Here is a 20,848-nt window from a genome sequence, read left to right as displayed (position 1 = left end):
AAAACATTAACGGTCGAAAATGCAAATACAACAAGTAATTGCAAGACAGCCGAATAGTTTTTGAGAATTGTTTTCTTCTTCTTTCTACCTACATTCTTGCTGCTGGAGACTGTAAATTTCCCCAGTGTGGGACAAATAAAGGATATCTTATCGTATCTTATCTTATCTTATCTTAGGGCCAATGACGTTTTCAGACATTTGTTTCATTTGTCAAATTTACACAGCCCTGAGCGGCGTTGATTTAAAAGGCTCCAGGAAATGGATGGGCAAACTACGGGCCGCGGGCCAAATCCGGCCCGTTGGTCTTTTTACTTCGGCCCGCCGAAGGTTGGTACACAATTAAGGTTTGTTGTTAATGAGTGCATTTATTTCATTTGCACTTGTAATGACACAATGGCACAGTTACTTGAAGTTGCCAAGCATTGGGAGGAAGGGGGAGACGATACGGAAGCCCGCACGGTTCTCATGTGGCCCTATGCAAAAAAAATAATTGCCCACCCCTGCTCCAGAACCACAAAATACTTCAGCATTTAAGGTTAGTGTTTAACGGTTTCATCCCAGACTTGAACAAGCTCATTAAGTAGAGCCGCAGTGAATGGGTCAGGAATGGTGCCTTTCACAGTCCCAGATAAATCTGTGTTTTAGCAACAAAAGGGGGGTGATGGGAGACCTCATGTGGCGGGGGTCTTTGTTTTTGGGGACGGGGGTGGGGGGACAAAAGGGTTTGGGGTGGCCCTGCCGCCTGGCTGTTCGACATATGGACACGCAGAGGCCAAGGAGCAAAACATAAAAGCCAGCCTTCCTCCGCATCAGCTTTGCGTCCGCTTAACGGTGGCAGAACTCGAGCCGTCACATAAAATACTTGATTTACAACAGTATATGTTTCAAAAAACTGTTAAATACAGTCTACACCAGCCATGATATACATAAGACTCGTTGGCTACATCGCTGAAGATGAGAAAGCCAAAGTTTTTGTTTTATACACAGTGAACCCTCGCTCAAACACGTTTGGTTTTTTTTGGTGCATCCTGATTGGCTAAGCGACTGTGGACCAACGTCAACAGTCATCACGATTAGTCTCTGTACGGCTAGCCAAATTTACGTTTGGAACAAATCACATTTTAATCTTTGGTTTCATTCTATAGTACAGTATCAGAATGGGTAATAACTGTAAAAAAATAAAGCGGACGGTAACTGCTGTGATTCAGTTCACGGTAATGTTAAAATGACAATGTCGGTTATTTGCGAGAGACTCCTCATTTGTTGAGGATTGCAATGAGCAGCAGAAAGTGGCGAATGTTGATCCGGACTTCCGTCAGATTGAGGAACGAGACGAAAAGCATGCGATGCACACAGGAAGAGCTTCGATTTCTTTTATCCATTCATTCATTCATTTTCCTAACCGCTTGATCCTCACTAGGGTCACGGGGGGGGGGGGGGGGGGGGGGTGCTGGAGCCTATCCCAGCCGTCTTCGGGCAGTAGGCGGGGGACACCCTGAATCAGTTGCCAGCCAATCACAGGGCACACAGAGACAAACAACCATCCACACTCACACTCACACCGAGGGACAATTTAGAGTGTTCAACCAGCCTGCCATTGATGTTTTTGGAATGTGGGAGGAAACCGGAGCACCCGGAGAAAACCCACGCAGGCCCGGGGAGAAGATGCAAACTCCACACAGGGAGGCCAGAGCTGGAATCGAACCCGGTACCTCTGCACTGTGAAGCCGACGTGCTAACCACTGGACTACCGGACCGCCCAAAATAACTGTTTGCTGTTGTTTTTCTCAGGTCACTGAGCTGGGTTTGAACTGGAGTTGCCTGGACGGAGCGCCGGCGTCTATTCCACTACACCACCAGTGACTGTCAATTTCTTTTAATTACTCCTAAATTGCTGCTTGGAAGACAAAACGCGATGTAGTTGAGATGCACAAAGATATGTTGTACAATCTGTCATTGTATATTTTTGTCACCGTTTTTCACCCCAAAATGGTGTTCATCAGCGATGGACGTGTGGACAATAAAGGCTGTTGAACATTCGTCGACTCGTCAAGTTACACCGACGACTACCGTGTTTTTTTTTTTTAAACGCAACGCCCGCGATAAATGAGTTTTCACTACGTTGTTGAGGTAAAATCTGAATATTTTGAAAATAACCTTTGGAATTTTTTTTGGAAGGCGTTTTCTTTAAAGGCTTCACGAGCAAAGACATGAACATGCACGCTCCAACTAAGCTCCCGGTCCGTTCTCACGGCGCTTGCTGCAAGAACCATCAACATGCCCATTGACTGTAATTGCTCACATCTATCAACGCGAAAAATGACCTCGTCCTCCCCCCAACCCAGAAACGGCAACAATGAACACGTCGTATTGTATTATATGGACATCTGTGGTCCCCATGTAGGGCAGGAAACCCCGGGGCAATATATGGACATTGGACACATTGTAAAAGTTGCAGATTGGAGGATGTTGCGGGTTCAGTGCCCAGGAGACGTCGTACACTCAAAGAACGGCCATGGTGAGATCAAATCGTCATGAAAGCAAAGGTTTGCACAATGGAGTTGAATGTATTATTAAATCGTCCCATTATGGTCCTTCAGATATGCCGTTTATGTCAACATTTATGTATCGTACTCTAACCATTTACAACGGTTGTGCACAATTAACACTGGTATTACCTAAATCATATATATTATAACCTTTGTATCCTTGTAATGAAATTTGTTGGGGTCCTTCTACGAACCTGCCGTTACAAAAGAAATCTGATTTTTTACAAGCACAGGTGAGCAATTCACGTTGTGCATGGAAATCACTGGATGGCACTATTTTACACACAACTTGCAAGTCACAGTAAAAAACAAAAACAAAAACAAAAAAACCCCCAAAAAACAAGCAAAATAAAAACATAGTGCAAAATATATCGAATATAAGTGTGACATGAATCTAAATTCTTGAAAGACAAATACATATTTCACAAGAATATCACTTATGTGTTGCATAACGCAAGTTATTTAAAATATATATATTTACAGTCAATCTTCAGCTGTTCACGGGTAATAAGGACCAGGCTGGCTCACGAATAGCAAAAATCGGCATATAATTGACGAGCATTGAAATGCATTGGGTGGCAATTTTATGCATTATGTATCTTTTTTTTAATTAATTGGATGGCATTTTATCCTGACAAAAATCATTCGGTCCCTAACTCATGAGCACTAACTCAGGACTTTAAAGTAACAAAGCTGTTCCAAATGAAGAGAGAAACTGTGTTAACTGCATTAATGCGTTTTGAAATTCTGATTTGCGTTGGTTTTCACCATCCGGTATATACTTTAGGCTCTTGGTTGGTATTCCAAAGTGTGTTGGATACTTAGTGCTTTGCTGCATCAAATCTCGAAACAGCAGACTGACATCACCAGGTCTCTGCTAGCTCTAACTGCAGAGGTCATATCGGTTTACAAGGCCTGAGGTGACCTTGGCCACGGGCCTCTGGGGAGGATGACTTCAGCCACGGCGACCTATCCCTTCAAGCCCCTACTCCTTCTTTTTTTTTTTTTTTTCCACAATGATGGAGCTGATTGCGTTAGTTTAAGCGCCTCGACAGTTCATTTCCCCTGTGGGCGCCACTCACAATGACCCTCCTTGTCTGCGCCAACTTAGTGCACGGAAAGCAGAGAAGGAGAGAAATTGAAGGCAGGCAGGCACCTTGGAGGCGAGATCAATGAGAGGATGCTTGACTCAGGAGAAGCAGATGCTGAAGCTTAATTAATACAGTTATGCTCAGCAATGACTTCACTCAGGAAGGCAAGGGGACAGCTACACAGGAAGTGGAATCTGATGGAGACGCATTAGGCCGAGATGAGGTCATGACTGGAGCCAAATGTTATTGGATCATTTGCATCCTTTCAAATCAAGTGTAAATATGATTATCAGCTTTATTTGAGTAAAAAAAAAACTCCAGCGTTTTTGTATTTTTAAAAAAAGTATAGGCCATGAAAAAGATATTGTACACTAATACGAATGCGGCGGTTTTCCTTTACATACGAATTTAACATGTTCTGTAACACAAATCATATTTTCCCATTGAAATGAATGTAAATGCCGTTAATCCGTTCCAGCCTCTGCAAAAACATTCCTTTCACAAGAAAATTAATACTTTAAAAAATATCATAGTAACATGATTAAATATGGGGCGGCCCGGTGGTCCAGTGGTTAGCACGTTGACCTCACAGTGCAGAGGTTGTGGGTTCGATTCCGGCTCCGGCCTCCCTGTGTGGAGTTTGCATGTTCTCCCCGGGCTTGCGTGGGTTTTCTCCGGGTGCTCCGGTTTCCTCCCACATTCCAAAGACATGCATGGCAGGCTGATTGGACACTCCAAATTGTCCCGAGGTGTGAGCATGAGCGCGGATGGTTGTTCGTCTCTGTGTGCCCTGCGATTGGCTGGCAACCAGTTCAGGGTGTCCCCCGCCTACTGCCCGAAGACAGCTGGGATAGGCTCCAGCACCCCCGCGACCCTAGTGAGGATAAAAGCGGTTCGGAAAATGAATGAATGAATGAATGATTAAATATGATGGAAAGCATTTACAGCTTGGTGATCGTCTCGCTGCCACCAAGAATAATCAAGATCCTCAAGTGAAGCACAAGCCCGAGTCTCTCACAAAATGCAAAAACACCCAGTTAAATGCAACAATGCAATGGGCAGTCTTGACAACTGGTCATGTTGTTCGTCTTCTTTATTAAATTGATATTTAAAAAATATATATTCCAAGTATCTTTACCATAATTAACTTTGTTTAAAAAATAATGACTCAATTAACAAGTCATAGGATATGAACGTCCAGGGAAATCTAGTCCCTTGTCATATCATGCCGGATTTAGATCATTTAAATGAGTGGAAGGGCAAGGTAAGGAAATTGCGCATCCCTAATAATGGAGGATGTTTTATTAATGGACCTCTGTGTCACTGTCTGCCAGCAGTCAAATTAAAAAAAAAAGTGACTTTAATATGCCTGCTGTAGCCTGTCAGTCCTGCTTCATTTATACGGCGAACACGTTTGTAAATACCAAACAATGACCCCTTTTCAGCTTTCCACTACATGTTATGAATGTTATTGTGGGATCAATTCAGCTTCCAGGCAGAATTGACCCTTCGTTGCGACCCTAATAAAGCAGATATTTACACAGGCGATGGCTTTATTTGAAAAGATTGTAATCAAGAAAGGAGCCCCTTATCGAGCCGTCACATGGACAAATCATTCCCCGTGGTAGTGTGTGTGTGTGTATGGGGGGGGGGGGGGTCAAGTGTTTTTTGTGTGTGTTTTTTTTTAATGATGCTGCGCTTTCAAGGACAGTTAACAGAGCCTATGTGAAAATCTACAAATGTTTGTGTCGCATCTTATTTCAAAATTGAAATAACATTTTATCTCAAAAGACGATTTTTTTTCCTCACTCAATCGATTCTAAGACATTTTAAAAAATGAAATGCAGATTTTGGGAGGACTACAAGACAATACAAGGGATTTACAAAGAAGTAAAAAAAACAAAAAACTGTGCCCTTGAACAGTCATGTGCAGATTTAGTAGTAAGGTGCATAGCAAAAAGTAACACCAGGGGGCAGCAAAGTTGCAGTGCATTTCATTCACATAAGCGACAATGTAAATTGGCTCCATAACTCAGGATAGGCTCCAGCAACCCCCGCGACCCTAGTGAGGATCAAGCGGTTAGGAAGATGAATCAATGAATGAATGAATGAATGAATGAATGAATGAATGAACTCAGGGTAGTGACGTCTTCGCCGGCTCGTAAACATTGAGGGGATCTCCTCACATGCCCCGGTGGCATCATGGATTAAGTCCTCCTTTACAGGTGTGCACAACATGTTGCCGGATTTGGAGCCAAGTGGGCCATCCAGCTGGGAGGAGGGAGCAAAAGCCTGCGGAACCACTCCACTAATCCCTCGGATGATTCTTGGCACGTTCCATTGGTTCCAGTTCCAATGGAGCGCTTTCTATTGTGTGTTTCTCATTCATATATATGTAATATATATCTCTTATACGTGGGCGATATTCACGGGTGGTTCTCAGAAAGCATGGTCCAATTGTGTGACATGAGAGTAAACTTGTTCAAAGCTGGGTGAGAATGATGTACGCTTTAAATCGAACCTTCCTGGAATGTGCTCTGGATGAATAGAGTTCACTCGGCCCTTTGATGGGAAGAGATTGACGGCTGTTTTGGTCGACTACATTGTGTCATATTGGAGCACTGGGCATCAAGCACTGAGCATCCATCCATTTTCTGATCCGCTTTATCCTCACAAGGGTCGCAGGGCGTGCTGGAGCCCATCTCAGCTGTCTTCGGTGAGTAGGCGGGGGGACACCGAGAATCGGTTGCCGGCCAATCGCAGGGCAAACAGAGACAAACAACATTCCGGACACCTCTGGACAATTTAGAGTGTCCAATCAGCCTGCCATGTACAGTATGTTTTTGGAATGTGGGAGGAAACCGGAGTACCCGGAGAAAACCCACGCAGGCATGAAGAGAAGCATTAAACACTCAAGTTTAAAAAAAAAAATTTTTGAATTATTTTTAGACTTGAAGAGTTTTATCAGCAGGGACCGAGAGATCGACAGGCGGATCGGTGCAGCGTCTGCTGTGATGCGGACGTTGTATCGGTCTGTCGTGGTGAAGAAGGAGCTGAGCCAAAGGGCGAAGCTCTCAATTTACCGGTCGATCTACGTTCCAACCCTCATCTATGGTCACGAGCTATGGGTCGTGACCGAAAGAACGAGATCCCGGATACAAGCGGCCGAAATGAGTTTTCTCCGCAGGGTGTCCGGGCTCTCCCTTAGAGATAAGGTGAGAAGCTCGGTTATCCGGGAGGGGCTCCGAGTCGAGCCGCTTCTCCTCCACATCGAGAGGAGCCAGATGAGGTGGCTTGGGCATCTGATTCGGATGCCTCCTGAACGCCTCCCTGGTGAGGTGTTCAGGGGATGTCCCACCGGGAGGAGACCCCGAGGAAGACCCAGGACACGCTGGAGAGACTATGTCACCCAGATGGCCTGGGAACGCCTCGGGATCCCCCGGGGAGAGCTGGAAGAAGTAGCTAGGGAGAGGGAAGTCTGGGCTTCCCTGCTAAAGCTGTTGCCCCCGCGACCCGGCCCCGGATAAGCGGTAGAAGATGGATGGATGGAATTTGGTTTCTCTACATTCTTTGCTAGTCTGCAACAAAAAGGAGAACCATACACAAAAAAGTTTTATCAGCTCCATCCGAAGACATTCTGTTCAAAAACTGGTACAAATGATCAAATGGTACGTAGAATATTACCTCTGAATGGTGAATAACGGGTGTCAGTTACGTAACGTTTACTTTGGGGGCACGGTAGATACGAACAAATGATTAGCGACCGCTTCGCAAAATTCGTAATGCCTGCAGCTGAAATGCGTGCCTTGCTAATCCCGCTGATTTACTTGATACACGTGAAATAAATTATCGGGCTATTTTATTGAACGTAAGTTATCAATAAAATTGGATCCCACACGTATTTACTTGGTCATCGAAGAATTTTTTAAAAAATGATGTTTTTCAAATGCTCAAGTCATTCCGGTGATAGTAGACTTCGCTGGTGGCACCTTGTGGAGACAAAACGTTTCTTCACATGATGGCCAGCGTGGGACTCGATTCAATGATATTGCACTGACATTCTGTCCAGTTTCTGGGTTACAACTGCTTTTGAAGCCGATGTATTTTAAGGGTTTACAGGGTACTTAATTACATGGCTGTGTTGGCATGTCACAAAGAGGAAGTGGTCGTGATGACTATTTTTTTCACCCACTCAAAAGATATTCACACACAAACAACCAAGAAAAAAAAATATCGGTCAAGTTAAGTTGATCTCTGCAGTCTGTCTGCACTTTTGCAAGCAATGAAATGTGGTGATTGTCATCAATATTGACCGACCATCCGGTTGGACCAAACTTTCTTAGAGCCACCCGGAAAAAAATCTTTCCAAAGACATCCAGTGAGATCGACTTGTTTGATTTGCTTTGTTTGTTTTTGAATGCGCATGCTCATTGATTTGGATTGAGTCGCAGGTGAGCTGGGGCCTATCCCAGCTGACCCTGGACTAGTTGCCAGCCAATCAGGGGCACATGTAGAGCATTCACAGTCTTTCGTACGCAATTCAGAGTCAAAGTAACCCAACTTGCACGATGGTTTCTGCTTCCTGCTCCAACAGAATGATGCACAACGCACCACCAAGATGTTAAAAATGCTCAACTCACATTCTGCAAGCCAGTGATGACAACCTAATTTTTGTTGCGGGCCACATTGTAATTACGCTTTCTCTTGGAGGGCCATTTTATGAATTTTGTAAAACCATATCAATGTTGAAGCACCTCCACATATTACATACACAGCGAAACACCAAATAGATGGATAGCTAATTTTGATTTCAGAAGTCAAGAATAATGGATTGCTCAAACGTTAAAATGATTACCGTACATTATATATGGCAATTTGAAAAATGTGTTTCTGATTTTAGCAAGCATCTTGGAAATTGACATGATTGAATTGCATTCACGGGCCATATAAAATGAGGTGGCGGGCCAGATCTGGCCCCCAGGCCTTGACTTTGACACCCATGCTCTAAGCGATTGCTGCTATCATGCCATCTATCCATGACCATCAAGAAAATTCATTAGTTCTGTCCCACAAGAATCCGTGACAAATGCCACTAAAAATATATATATATATATATATATATATATATATATATATATTAAAAACAACAACACAATATTACGATTCTCCCGAGGGAAGGATAAACAAACATTCACCAGTGCAATCGGGAGCTCGGTGAGAGGCCGAGTAGATATATGGTCGTATGAGCAAGGTCAAAGGTTAACCCGGCCGAGGGTGAAAACGGCTGCTTTATCAGCACCGTGGCGATGGAGAGAGAGAAAGAGTCATAGAAAAATAGGTCAGTGAGAAAACGTGACGAGCCGTCAGAGGAGCGACAGTATCAGCGGACACTGCATCCTCCTTGTTGTCATCACATGTTGGTCTCCGAAACAAAGCGCAACCTTGCATACTGTACGGCCACGTGGCCATGCAGGAACTCACTCGCTCCACAATCCACACTCGCACTATCCATTCCCCTTCCTCGATGCCTTACAAGGCTGCTCAGACGTCCCTCGCCCTCGCGGCCGTTTGTGTGTGTGGGTTGCTAAGCGCACAGCCAACATTGAACAAACACAGCAGAGCGCTCGCGCTGACACATGCTGCCATCCTGGGCTGCAGAGACACACATTGCGAGCAACTCTTCCGGATGATAGCCATGCTGGTGTTTGCTTTGAATTGTGACAATGTTTTTTTTTGGTTTTGTTTTGTTTGGTCTTCAGTATTTGAAGTTGTCCAGGGAAACATTTTGCAGCATTGGCAGCCTGCTTTGTAATGAAAACGACACTACCACTACTTACTAGCATGAAAAGAAAGAAGGAAAAAAATAAAACCATGAGCCAAACTTTTGAAATCACACAACCTCCTCAAGACTTAGAAACGTGAAATTTTACCTGATTCTCCTCGTCTTGCGTTCCACTACGAGCTACTTGGCCATAACATTTAGTGGCTCATCATACATTTTTTTTGAGTGGCGAAAACCATTTTGGCCAACCGTTGTCTGTCTCAATTCGACCCGCATGCACAAATCTCATATTGTTTAGCTCTAGACTAGCATGCTAATATGATAGCATATCTGGCTAAAAGTCATTTTTACTTTCTTGTGACAAGATCAACATAAAAAGAACTCGTCTGCCTCCAGAATGTTTGGATTTGCTTTATTTTAGAACGTCACTAATATTACTCAGCGGCCCGGTAGCCAAGTGGTTAGCACGTCAGCTTCACAGTGCAGAGGTACCGGGTTCGATTCCAGCTCCGGCCTCCCTGTGTGGAGTTTGCATGTTCTCCCCCGTGCTTGCGTGGGTTTTCTCCGGGTGCTCCGGTTTCCTCCCACGTTCCAAAAACATGCGTGGCAGGCTGATTGAACACTCTAAATTGTCCCTAGGTGTGAGTGTGAGCGTGGATGGTTGTTTGTTTCTGTGTGCCCTGCGATTGGCTGGCAACCGCCCAATATTTATTTATGTATTTTTAAGGACCTCTACATGATGTAGATGGAGTTTTTTTTGTCACCCGGGTCATAGTTATCCGCAAATTGAATTCAGACAAATGGATGTTGCCTGTTTGTTCAATTCGTGGTGTTTTTTGTTTGTTTTTGTTTTTCACCCCCCCCCCCCCCCCCACCCCCAAAAAAACGTTCGAAAAATGAACTCCGGTCCTCCAGGGCCCTTATCCTGCATGTTTTAGATCTTTTCCCTCCTCCAACACACCTGATTCAAATGATCAGGATCTTAACCAGGCTCTTTCTGATGCGTTGATGTACAATTGTGCATCTATCTATCCCAGCGACGTATAGTGACAGGCAGAACAATTAAATGGCAGAAGGCACAAAAAAACGTGCGGCAACTTGTTTATCTGAACATTGCAAACGTCATAAAAAGTACACTGAGGCTGTTGCATTTTACATGGGTTACATCTAAGAGACGCACAAAAGTGGGCCAGTGAAGGCAATGTGCCGCATACCATCGTCATTTGAATACACGGTGCATTATGATGATGTCATTTGCTGGGACGCATCTCACTTTGAGAAAATCGAAACCAGCACATGTGTGAGGTTTTGTCCTGACCTGAGCATTTTGCCTGATCTCCGCTGGGCCTCGCGGACGTCCCGATCCCAACGGCTGGCTCAGAGATGGAATTTGTGTCTTTTGCGGCGCCGCGGGCAAAGTGAGAGCTGAAGACCTGCTGGGGAATTGCGGGATAGGCAACGCGCTGTGTACCGGCTTGGGGAGTCCTGACTTCATGCTGGAGGCCGCAAGGAGGGCTGGCATCTTATCTGCTGCGATGACGGCTGCCTCAAGGTTGCCTTTGACAACTGCCGTGTGATTCGGCAACTTCTGTTCGCTCAACGGAGGAAGCGGGCATCTGGACGTTGGCTCCTTCCGTCCAACCTCAGCAAGGCGGCAAGTGAGCTAATGTCTCAAAAAAGCAGCGACTGGCTTGAAACTCACCGAGCCTACCTGCTTTGTAGTTTCCTTATTTACGTAAGTACGAAGTATAAAACGTCCAACGTTCCTGAGTGGACACTAAAGGGGTGTCAACAAAATTGGAGGGAATCCCACAAAGTTCAGAATCGAAAAAAACTAAACAAAAAATCCAACTTTAAACTCGAAGGAATCCAATGTCGACACAGTTGAGGGGGGGATGGGGGGGGGGGGGGGGGCTCGGTTTCTCTCCAGTAATGAGCATCAGTCATAGAGCTGTGGATCTTTCAAGTGGCAGGGCAGAACATCTGTCGGAATCCGGTGGAAATGAGCTGACGGGCTGCATATCGCAGAGACGAGCGGAGGCAGCAGAGGCGGCGCACGCTTGCTTGAGTGACTCCTCAGCCTATGACAACACGAGCTGAAGCACGCTGGAGTTGACGCTCTCTCTCTCTCTCTCTTTACCCCCCACCCCCTGCTGTTTGCCACTTTGGAGCAGGTGTGGCTTACATGTGGACTGACATATGTCAGGAGAGCAAATACACACACACACACACAGACATACACACAGACCCCATTAATTTTCATTCATAAAATATTTGGAGAAAAAAAAATAAAGAAGAATAAAAATTAATTAAATAATATCAGGCGGCCCGGTAGTCCAGTGGTTAGCACGTCGGCTTCACAGTGCAGAGGTACCGGGTTCGATTCCAGCTCGGGCCTCCTTGTGTGGAGTTTGCATGTTCTCCCCGGGCCTGCGTGGGTTTTCTCCGGGTGCTCCGGTTTCCTCCCACATTCCAAAAACATGCGTGGCAGGCTGATTGAACACTCTAAATTGTCCCTAGGTGTTAGGTTGTTATTCTCTGTGTGCCCTGCGATTGGCTGGCAACTAATTCAGGGTGTCCCCCGCCTACTGCCCGAAGACGGCTGGGATAGGCTCCAGCACCCCCGCGACCCTGGTGAGGATTAAGCGGTTCTGAAAATGGATGGATGGATATCAGGCGGCCCGGTAGTCCAGTGGTTAGCACGTCGGCTTCACAGTGCAGAGGTACCGGGTTCGATTCCAGCTCCGGCCTCCCTGTGTGGAGTTTGCATGTTCTCCCCGGGCCTGCGTGGGTTTTCTCCGGGTGCTCCGGTTTCCTCCCACATTCCAAAAAAAATATGCATGGCAGGCTGATTGAACACTCTAAATTGTCCCTAGGTGTGAGTGTGAGTGCGAATGGTTGTTCGTCTCTGTGTGCCCTGGGATTGGCTGGCAACCGATTCAGGGTGTCCCCCGCCTACTGCCCGAAGACAGCTGGGATAGGCTCCAGCACCCCCCGCGACCCTAGTGAGAATCAAGCGGCTCGGAAGATGAATGAATGAATGAATAAATAATATCAACATCATCATTTCAAAGAAAACGATTGCTTCCAACCACACCACTAAAACAACCAGAATCGAGAAAACCGTTTGACGGGTGGTCAAAACCGAGGGACAATGACAAGGCGGTCTCGCGTACAACCGTAGACACTTGAGATTACAAGTTTTACAAAACGTCTTAAACACAGACCTCAGTGGCTAAAATAGACGCACGCGAGATGCCTAAAAATACCTCCTCGACCGTCGCACACAAAGCGCGTCAATTCAGTCATACTAGTGCGGACATTGGACTAATCACTGAAGTACAAAACCGATTAATTTGATTGCTCTGATTTGTCTTTGCTACCCTGCAGCCGAATCGCGAGTATAACACGCGATGAATGAAATTATCGTTGTGTTCCCTTTTGTTGGATTCTCCTTTTGTCACACAGGAGCCAATGAGTAGACCGTGGTCAGACCAGGCAGATGCACAGCTGTGTGCGTGGGTGTGTGTGTGTGTATGAATGTGTGTGTATATAAATATATAGATAAAGCGGTTCAGAAAATGGATGGATGGATGAAAAAAAAATACACATATATATAGGCCCGGTAGTCCAGTGGTTAGCACGTCGGCTTCACAGTGCAGAGGTACCGGGTTCGATTCCAGCTCCGGCCTCCCTGTGTGGAGTTTGCATGTTCTCCCCGGGCCTGCGTGGGTTTTCTCCGGGTGCTCCGGTTTCCTCCCACATTCCAAAAACATGCGTGGCAGGCTGATTGAACACTCTAAATTGTCCCTAGGTGTGAGTGTGAGCGTGGATGGTTGTTCGTCTATGTGTGCCCTGTGATTGGCTGGCAACCGATTCAGGGTGTCCCCCGCCTACTGCCCGAAGACAGCTGGGATAGGCTCCAGCACCCCCCGCTACCCTAATGAGGATCAAGCGGCTTGGAAGATGAATGAATGAATGAATGAATGAATATTATATATTATATATATCATATATATAATATATATAATATACATATATATATATATATATATAGCTGTGCAACTGTAATATATACATACTTGCGCACACACACACACACAAATGGGATGCTAGCATTTACATAATTACAGATTATTGTAACTGGATTAGGATTAACATGCCAAATGTATCTTCGCCAGGATTTTGTGAAAAAAAGGCGATGAGAGATGAGAATGTGAGCGTCCAAAATCTGTTGATCTGATTTGCAGGTTTTCTAATTGCCGAGGGGGCAAAAGCAAGGATCACACTGGAGGACGTTCTGAATATCCCCAAAAAAGGACTGCAAACACCTTGCGTGTCATGATCATGAGCGATGACTATTTAGCAACAGTAAAAGAGTAACCTCATCATGAGAGTGACGGCACACACACACACACACACACACACACACACACACACACACACACATACACACATATCCCGTGATCAAAACATGAACTGTCTGACAGAATCACATAGGAAAGTACGTTCGCCGCCCACCAGCCTCACATGAGACTCGGAAAATGGGAAGTGGGAAAAACGTGCGCAGCTCATCGCGGCAAGGGAAACTTCCATTATTTTCCCATCATCCACTGTAACGGCACAGACCCGAGTAAATCACAACGCGGTTCTCTGTGAGCGGGAAAACAAAGCAGCAGAATGTAAGCTACGCGGGAATCTTTGAAGGTAGCTGATGACAGTTCACCGTCGTCTAATAATAGAGACGGTTTCGCCGCTATTGACAGGAGGAACGAGGACGCCCAGTGACTTTTTGCTACCCAGCTTCATGTTTATTCTGTATTGCTGCTTAGAATAATAAACCTCTGTGTGGGGTGGAGGGTGTGTGCGCGCTGCGCGACTGTAACTATGGAGATATTGTCAACAGAGATTACGCGGCGTATCAAATAATCCCGCGTTAAAACTTCTGAAAAGATCCTCCTTCTGAGTCATTGCAGAAGGATTCTGCATTCCTTTTAGGTGTATGCTCGTTTCAGGGCTTTCGAACACGGGTGGGGTACACCCTGAATTGGTCGCCAATGGCGAACAGCTATTTGCATCCACAATTACACCAAGGGGCAATTTAGAGCACAGGTTTCAAACTCCAGGCCCTGGGACCAAATGTGGCCCCACCACATCATTTTAAATGGCCCGCGAAAGCAAATCAAAGATGACAACTTCCATTGACGTTAGCTAGAAATTGTACCAAAATTTCAAATTTTCACATGGAATAAATCAGTGACACATTGGAACAATTTTCTTGTTGTTGTTTTTTTGTAAATCGCGTAGAACTGTAGTTATAAATCGTATCTGGAGCCAGATGATCTCATTTCGTGCAATTACTCGACAAATTCAAATTCAATAAATTCAACACGCCATTCCCCCTCCCCAGTGTCAGCATGTGTTTAAATTACCTTAGGCACAAATTCAAATCAAGTCAAGTCAACAGTATTTAGAGAGCACTTTCAAACAGCCATCGCTGCATACAAAGTGCTGTACATGGAGCGATTCAACATACACAATAAACAGTCAGACGAATCGATAATAAAGGCGGTAGAAAGCACAGACAGTAAAATCAAGAACAAATCTGAGTCATGCTGAGTCGAACGCCAAAGAATACAAGTGAGTTTTTAGGAGGGCTTTGAAGATGGGCAGCGAGGAGGCTTGCCGAATGTTCAGTGGTACTAACATAGAAAAACGGGGACAGCAGAATCGATAATAAAGGCGGTAGAAAGCACCAAGCAGTAAAATCAAGAACAAATCTAAGTCATGCTGAGTCGAAATTCATTGTAACTTGACAAGAATTAGATGAGACACCGACCCAGTATATTAAAGGCGATGTAAGCATTCACGTTCCCTTTTTTTTGATTCATAAAGATCAACAGGCATTCGGTGCACCGGTGAGTTTGGCCCAAAATTCAGGGAAACCACAGAGGGAGCCGCCGCTCAGGTTTACAGCCCAGTTCATGCCTGCAGGGAACCAAAGCAGCAATTGCTGCCAAGTGCTGCCCACCCAGATTAGCACCACTTACTCACAGCTTCCATTCAATAAATTCTCCTCCCTTGCACAATGACGTCAAAGCCACTAAAACACAGTTTCAGGAGGGGGAAATAAAAATAAATGTGATGTTACACACCTGCCGCAATGCCAGGGTGGGAAAACTGTTCAAGAATGAAGAGCAACATATTCAACAAGTAAAAGCCTTAAAATTAGCCAACTGGCTCAAAATGGGGAATTAGTTCCAATGGGTCCGTTTCCTGCAGAATGGAATTTTTATACAGAGCCGTAAAATTAAAAAAAACTCTTAAAAGTCTTTCAGCATGTCGTTTGAACCTTCAAAAGCTTGGTCAATGGAAATAAATCAGCCGCGAGATGCGAAACGGAACGGCAATTAAAGCCTCTAATTTGGCATATGCTGAAAGGATGTCTCGAATCGAGGGGTGGCACGGCGGGCTTGTGTATTAAACGAACCCGTCGAGGCGATTGGAAATTGTAGCAAGGCCGTTTATGAGTTTAATGGGGCGGAGGGGGGAGAAAATTGGACTTGACTGTGACAGACCCCACATATACAAATACTGTACAGAGCAGACAGAACAGCCAAAATGCTGATTCGTCAAACTGCAATGCAAAAAGCGACACTCTGCCTGGGCTTTTTGGATACGAAATAAAAGCGGATGCGTGTTAGCTTGTTTGTAAATTTAAGTGTGGGCATAAATTCAAGGGCACATCTCAATCCCTGGGGCGGCCCGGTAGTCCAGTGGTTAGCACGTCGGCTTCACAGTGCAGAGGTACCGGGTTCGATTCCAGCTCCGGCCTTCCTGTGTGGAGTTTGCATGTTCTCACCGGGCCTGCGTGGGTTTTCTTCGGGTGCTCCGGTTTCCTCCCACATTCCAAAAATATGCATGGCAGGCTGATTGAACACTCTAAATTGTCCCTAGGTGTGAGCGTGGATGGTTGTTCGTCTCTGTGTGCCCTGCGATTGGCTGGCAACCGATTCAGGGTGTCCCCCGCCTACTGCCCGGAGACAGCTGGGATAGGCTCCAGCACCCCCCGTGACCCTAAGTAGGGTCAAGCGGTTGGGAAGATGAATGAATCTCAATCCCTGTGGCACTGAATGCCCACCATATCTGTGAATGGTACCAGGAACCGAGTTACCTGTCGCAACGGTGGAATCACAATGCCCTTTCAAGATGTCAAGAATGAATTTTCTTCAGAATCAATCCTTAAATGACCCCTGCCCCACCCCCGCAACCCGTAAAACCAAAAGTTTGATCATAAATTGGCGAGAAAGTGACTGCGTGCCGCCGCCGCCGGAGGCGCTCGCTGCAACCTCCATTCGTGGAAACCATTCATTCATCTACCAAGCCGCTTGATCCTCACCAGGGTCGCGGGGGGTGCTGGAGCCTATCCCAGGCGCCTTCGGGCAGTAGGCGGGGGACACCCTGAATCGGTTGCCAGCCCATCGCAGGGCACACAGAGACAAACAACCATCCACGCTCACACTCACACCTAGGGACAATTTAGAGTGTTCAATTAGCCTGCCATGCATGTTTTTGGAATGTGGCAGGAAACCGGAGCACCCGGAGAAAACCCACGCAGGCCCGGGGAGAACATGCAAACTCCACACAGGGAGGCCGGAGCTGGAATCGAACCCGGTACCTCTGCGCTGTGAAGCCGACGTGCTAACCACTGGACTACCGGGCCGCCTGGAAACCATTTCAAGAGCCTATTTTTGTCATTCATGATTCACCCTTTTGCATTTTTAAAAGATGAGTTGAAAGATCTCAGAGTGATCTCATTAATAAGAAAATGTGATTATGAAAATGGAATCATCTGCATAATTTGATTGTCTCTAATTCCTGCTCATATTTAAATGACATTGTCCCTGGCTACAGACTTCAACCAAAAGGCAAATTATCCCTCTTGCTCAGGGAGGTGCCGGGGGAGGGAGGGGGCGGGGGGTAAGTTTGGTGGAACAGATGCGCCTTGAAATGTACATCTACCGTTTCTGACGGCGGCAATCTGGAGATCAGATTAGAATGAGTGTTCCTTTATCACACTAAGCAATCCTTTAAAGAGCTTAGCGAATGGGTCCAGTCTGCCTCTGAACCAGCGTGCCGGGTCAGGAAAGTCCCCGTTCCGTGTTGCCCACTCTCGTCACCACGCTAATCCTGTTTTCTGCAGCGTATTCGGATACCAACCCTGGCTGCCACCAGCCCTCCGCCGCAAACGCGGGGTGTCAACTCAGAGTGAAAGAACAGGGCTGAGCAGAGCTACTCAAGGTCTTTTGGATTCATACACCTTTTCCAAGGCCACGTTCTATCGCTGTGCAAGCTCCTTTGACATCAAAAATAGCTTTGCCGACATCTTGAAGATGTGATCCCATACAAACATTCAAGGTTTTTGTAGGACTTTTTCCCGCAATTAAACCAACAAAACCACCCGCAATGGTGTGTTTCATTAAAATCACAAAGGAAAACGCTTTTACGAAGAATGCTACGCACGTGAATTTGATTTTATTCCTCAATTGAACAAGCTTCAAGGACTCTTCTGTTTGTTGAATGGAATGAGAGGTGGTTTGGGAAAATAGAGGGCAATTCAAGTAATAAAATAGTAAACATAAAACAAAGTGAATCATTCCAGAGGATTGTCTCCAGGTAAAATGCATTTACGTCAATAGTAGAGATGGGCAAGATACAGGTGTTGGTAGCGGTACCTGCGCTTGTGGCGGTATCAGCCCGCTACCGATACCTGGTAGCGGGTTGATACCGACATTATTTGAAGGTATTGTGTATTGGTGGATCAATACTTAAACATCAAGTCAGTCTTCTCCCAACAGTAGCTGGCACTGTACTGGGGCAATTTCACACGTGTGTGTCAGAAAGAAAGGTTTTTGTTCACAATGTTTGTGTCATTGTGTTAAATGACATTTTATACAGTATATCAAGCCTACTTGAAGTATCGGTATTCAGTATCGGTGAGTACTGGTAATGGTCTGGAAAAAAATGTGGGATTGAAAATCCACAACTGTGAAAAAATATAGAGTGCCATTTTTCTTACTGAAAAACACATTTGTTGTTTTATTTTTTGCGGGTCGGGGAGGGGGGCGGGGCTAAAAAAGATTAATGGCATTTCAATGTATTTCAAAAACCTGGAAGCCATGCACACGTATGGACATTCATCATTCATTCATTCATTCATCTTCCGAGCCGCTTGATCCTCACTAGGGTCGCGGGGGGTGCTGGAGCCTATCCCAGCTGTCTTCGGGCAGTAGGCGGGGGACACCCTGAATCGGTTGCCAGCCAATCGCAGGGCACACAGAAACGAACAACCATTTGCACACACACTCACACCTAGGGACAATTTAGAGTGTTCAATCAGCCTGCCACGCATGTTTTTGGAATGTGGGAGGAAACCGGAGCACCCGGAGAAAACCCACGCAAGCCCGGGGAGAACATCCAAACTCCACAAAGGGAGGCTAGAGCTGGAATTGCACTGTGAAGCCGACGCGCTAACCACTGGACTACCGGGCCGCCCACGTATGGACATATTGTACATATTTATGACTTTATACAATACGAGGGATGGGCAGGTACCGCTATTATATAACAACCTGAGCCGTGGCCCCACCTGATCGTCACCAAACGTGATTTCCCTGCACTGGATTTTGTGGGTTGTTCAACATGTGTGTCCTGACCACAGGAGGAACCTTGGAATAGCTTTCTTTCCGGAAGGGAAATAAATATCTGTTCAAAGCGGGCCGGAATAGACACCAACTAGACTCAAGAGCAGACATAATAACTTGGGGTTGTAAAATTTTGTTAATGTAAAGAGACAGCACACCTAAATAATTACGCGACTTGGTGCTCTGTGGTGTCATTGCTTTCGAAAGTCCAGGACTTTTGTTGCTATCAAAGCGGTTGTGGGTTTATTATGACAGCTTGCAGTATATTGGAAACAGTCAGACTATAAGGACCAATTATATGGACTGTGGGGCAAACATTCACACCGGTTTCTGGTGAAAGAAGACAAGTGTAGGAGGAGAAACAAAACACACGCATAGAATGTTCAGCAAAAGCACTTTGTTGCCAAAAAATACCCTTCAAGATCTTTGAAAACAAAATTTTTCAGAAGTAACAAACTCTATCTTGACTGGTTATTTTGATCTAGTTTTGTGATGAATTCATATTTTTACTCTTTTATCATTTCACTCTCCACTGATGACATGTCAAAAATTCATAAATGGTGAGAGGAAAAATAAATCATAGTTAGGATCTTCATTGATTGAATTCTTGGAGGCTACTAAGTCAAGTCAAGTCAAGAGTATTTCTAGAGCACTTTCAAACAGCCATCGCTGCATACAAAGTGCTGTACATGGAGCGATTTAACATGCGCAATGAACAGTAAGACAAATCCGTAATAAAGGCGGTAGAAAGCACCAAGCAGTAAAATCAAGAACAAATTCAAAAAACAAAGAACAATACAGATCGTGCACCTTTGGGTGTTTGAAAAACTCGCATGTTCGTACTATCGCCAAGTGAGGACAAACCCCCTCCCCACCCCGCCCCCCACCCTTTCCCTTCTTGTCGTTTCGATTGATGTTTTTGGTGTTCATCTTGTTCTCTTTCTGCGGTTACTCAAACCCCATTTTAACGATTTCATTATGCCATTAAATGATTTAGAGCATGGATGTTTCTATTTCGTTAGTGAGCCCATGCACAATAAACAGTAAGACAAATCGGTAATAAAGGCGGTAGAAAGCACAGACAGTAAAATCAAGAACAAATCGTCAAAACGTTCAGCTTCCATCACTTGTTTTCAATGCTGAGTCGAACGCCAAAGAATACAAGTGAGTTTTTAGGAGGGCTTTGAAGATGGGCAGCGAGGAGGCTGGCCGAATGTTTCGTGGTACTAAGATAGAAAAACGGGGACAGCAGTGACATATTGTCAACCCGAATTAACAAAAGCACAGCGACAAATTCGGAGAAAAAAAAAAAACTATTCCCCACCCATGAACTTATATAATAAAATTGTTTGACGTCATCAGCTGATTGATTTATGAATGGTTGTCTTGTGACAGCCTAAGAAATCACAAGCTTCTGCCGCTTAAAAATTCTCTTTCGAAAAAAAATAAAATATATCTATATATCTATATATCTATCTATCTATCTATATATATATAGATAGATATATATCTATCTATATATATATATATATACAAAAAACCCAGAAAATATTACCACCGTTTCCCATTTCTTACCATGTTTGTTCACAGCGTATAGCAAAAGTTTGGGAATACATTGCTTGATAGCATCAACGTTAAGTACGCATTAGCTAGCACTTGAATAACAACATGTGACCTGTTTTGTTTTGTTTTTTTGTTTTTTTTTTAGGTTGGACCAAGTTT

The 20,848-nt window shown here is 45.1% G+C and overlaps 2 protein-coding genes across 6 annotated transcripts in view; one reads left to right on the top strand and one right to left on the bottom strand.

Moving 5' to 3' along the window:
- The window catches only part of csrp3 (cysteine and glycine-rich protein 3 (cardiac LIM protein)), a 346,019-nt gene that overhangs the window by 258,651 nt on the left and 66,520 nt on the right, over nt 1-20,848 (top strand). The window lies entirely within an intron of this gene.
- Nucleotides 1-20,848, bottom strand: part of nav2a (neuron navigator 2a) — a 152,006-nt gene that overhangs the window by 79,776 nt on the left and 51,382 nt on the right. For 2 of the 5 annotated variants that reach the window (XM_052062432.1, XM_052062431.1), the window contains exon 1: nt 10,741-11,460. The exons of 1 other annotated variant lie outside the window; for it this stretch is intronic. In XM_052062432.1, the coding sequence (XP_051918392.1) occupies nt 10,741-10,944 (204 nt within the window). In that variant the 5' untranslated portion in view covers nt 10,945-11,460. Of the gene's footprint in view, nt 1-10,740; nt 11,462-20,848 lie in introns of those variants that run through there. 2 more of the 5 variants (XM_052062430.1, XM_052062433.1) reach the window with 2 other exon arrangements.

This window comes from Hippocampus zosterae, chromosome 4, assembly GCF_025434085.1.
Source record: "Hippocampus zosterae strain Florida chromosome 4, ASM2543408v3, whole genome shotgun sequence".
Classification (NCBI taxonomy): domain Eukaryota; kingdom Metazoa; phylum Chordata; class Actinopteri; order Syngnathiformes; family Syngnathidae; genus Hippocampus; species Hippocampus zosterae.
The sequence above is the reverse complement of the archived record's forward strand: the minus strand, read 5'-3'. Positions and strand labels throughout refer to the sequence as shown.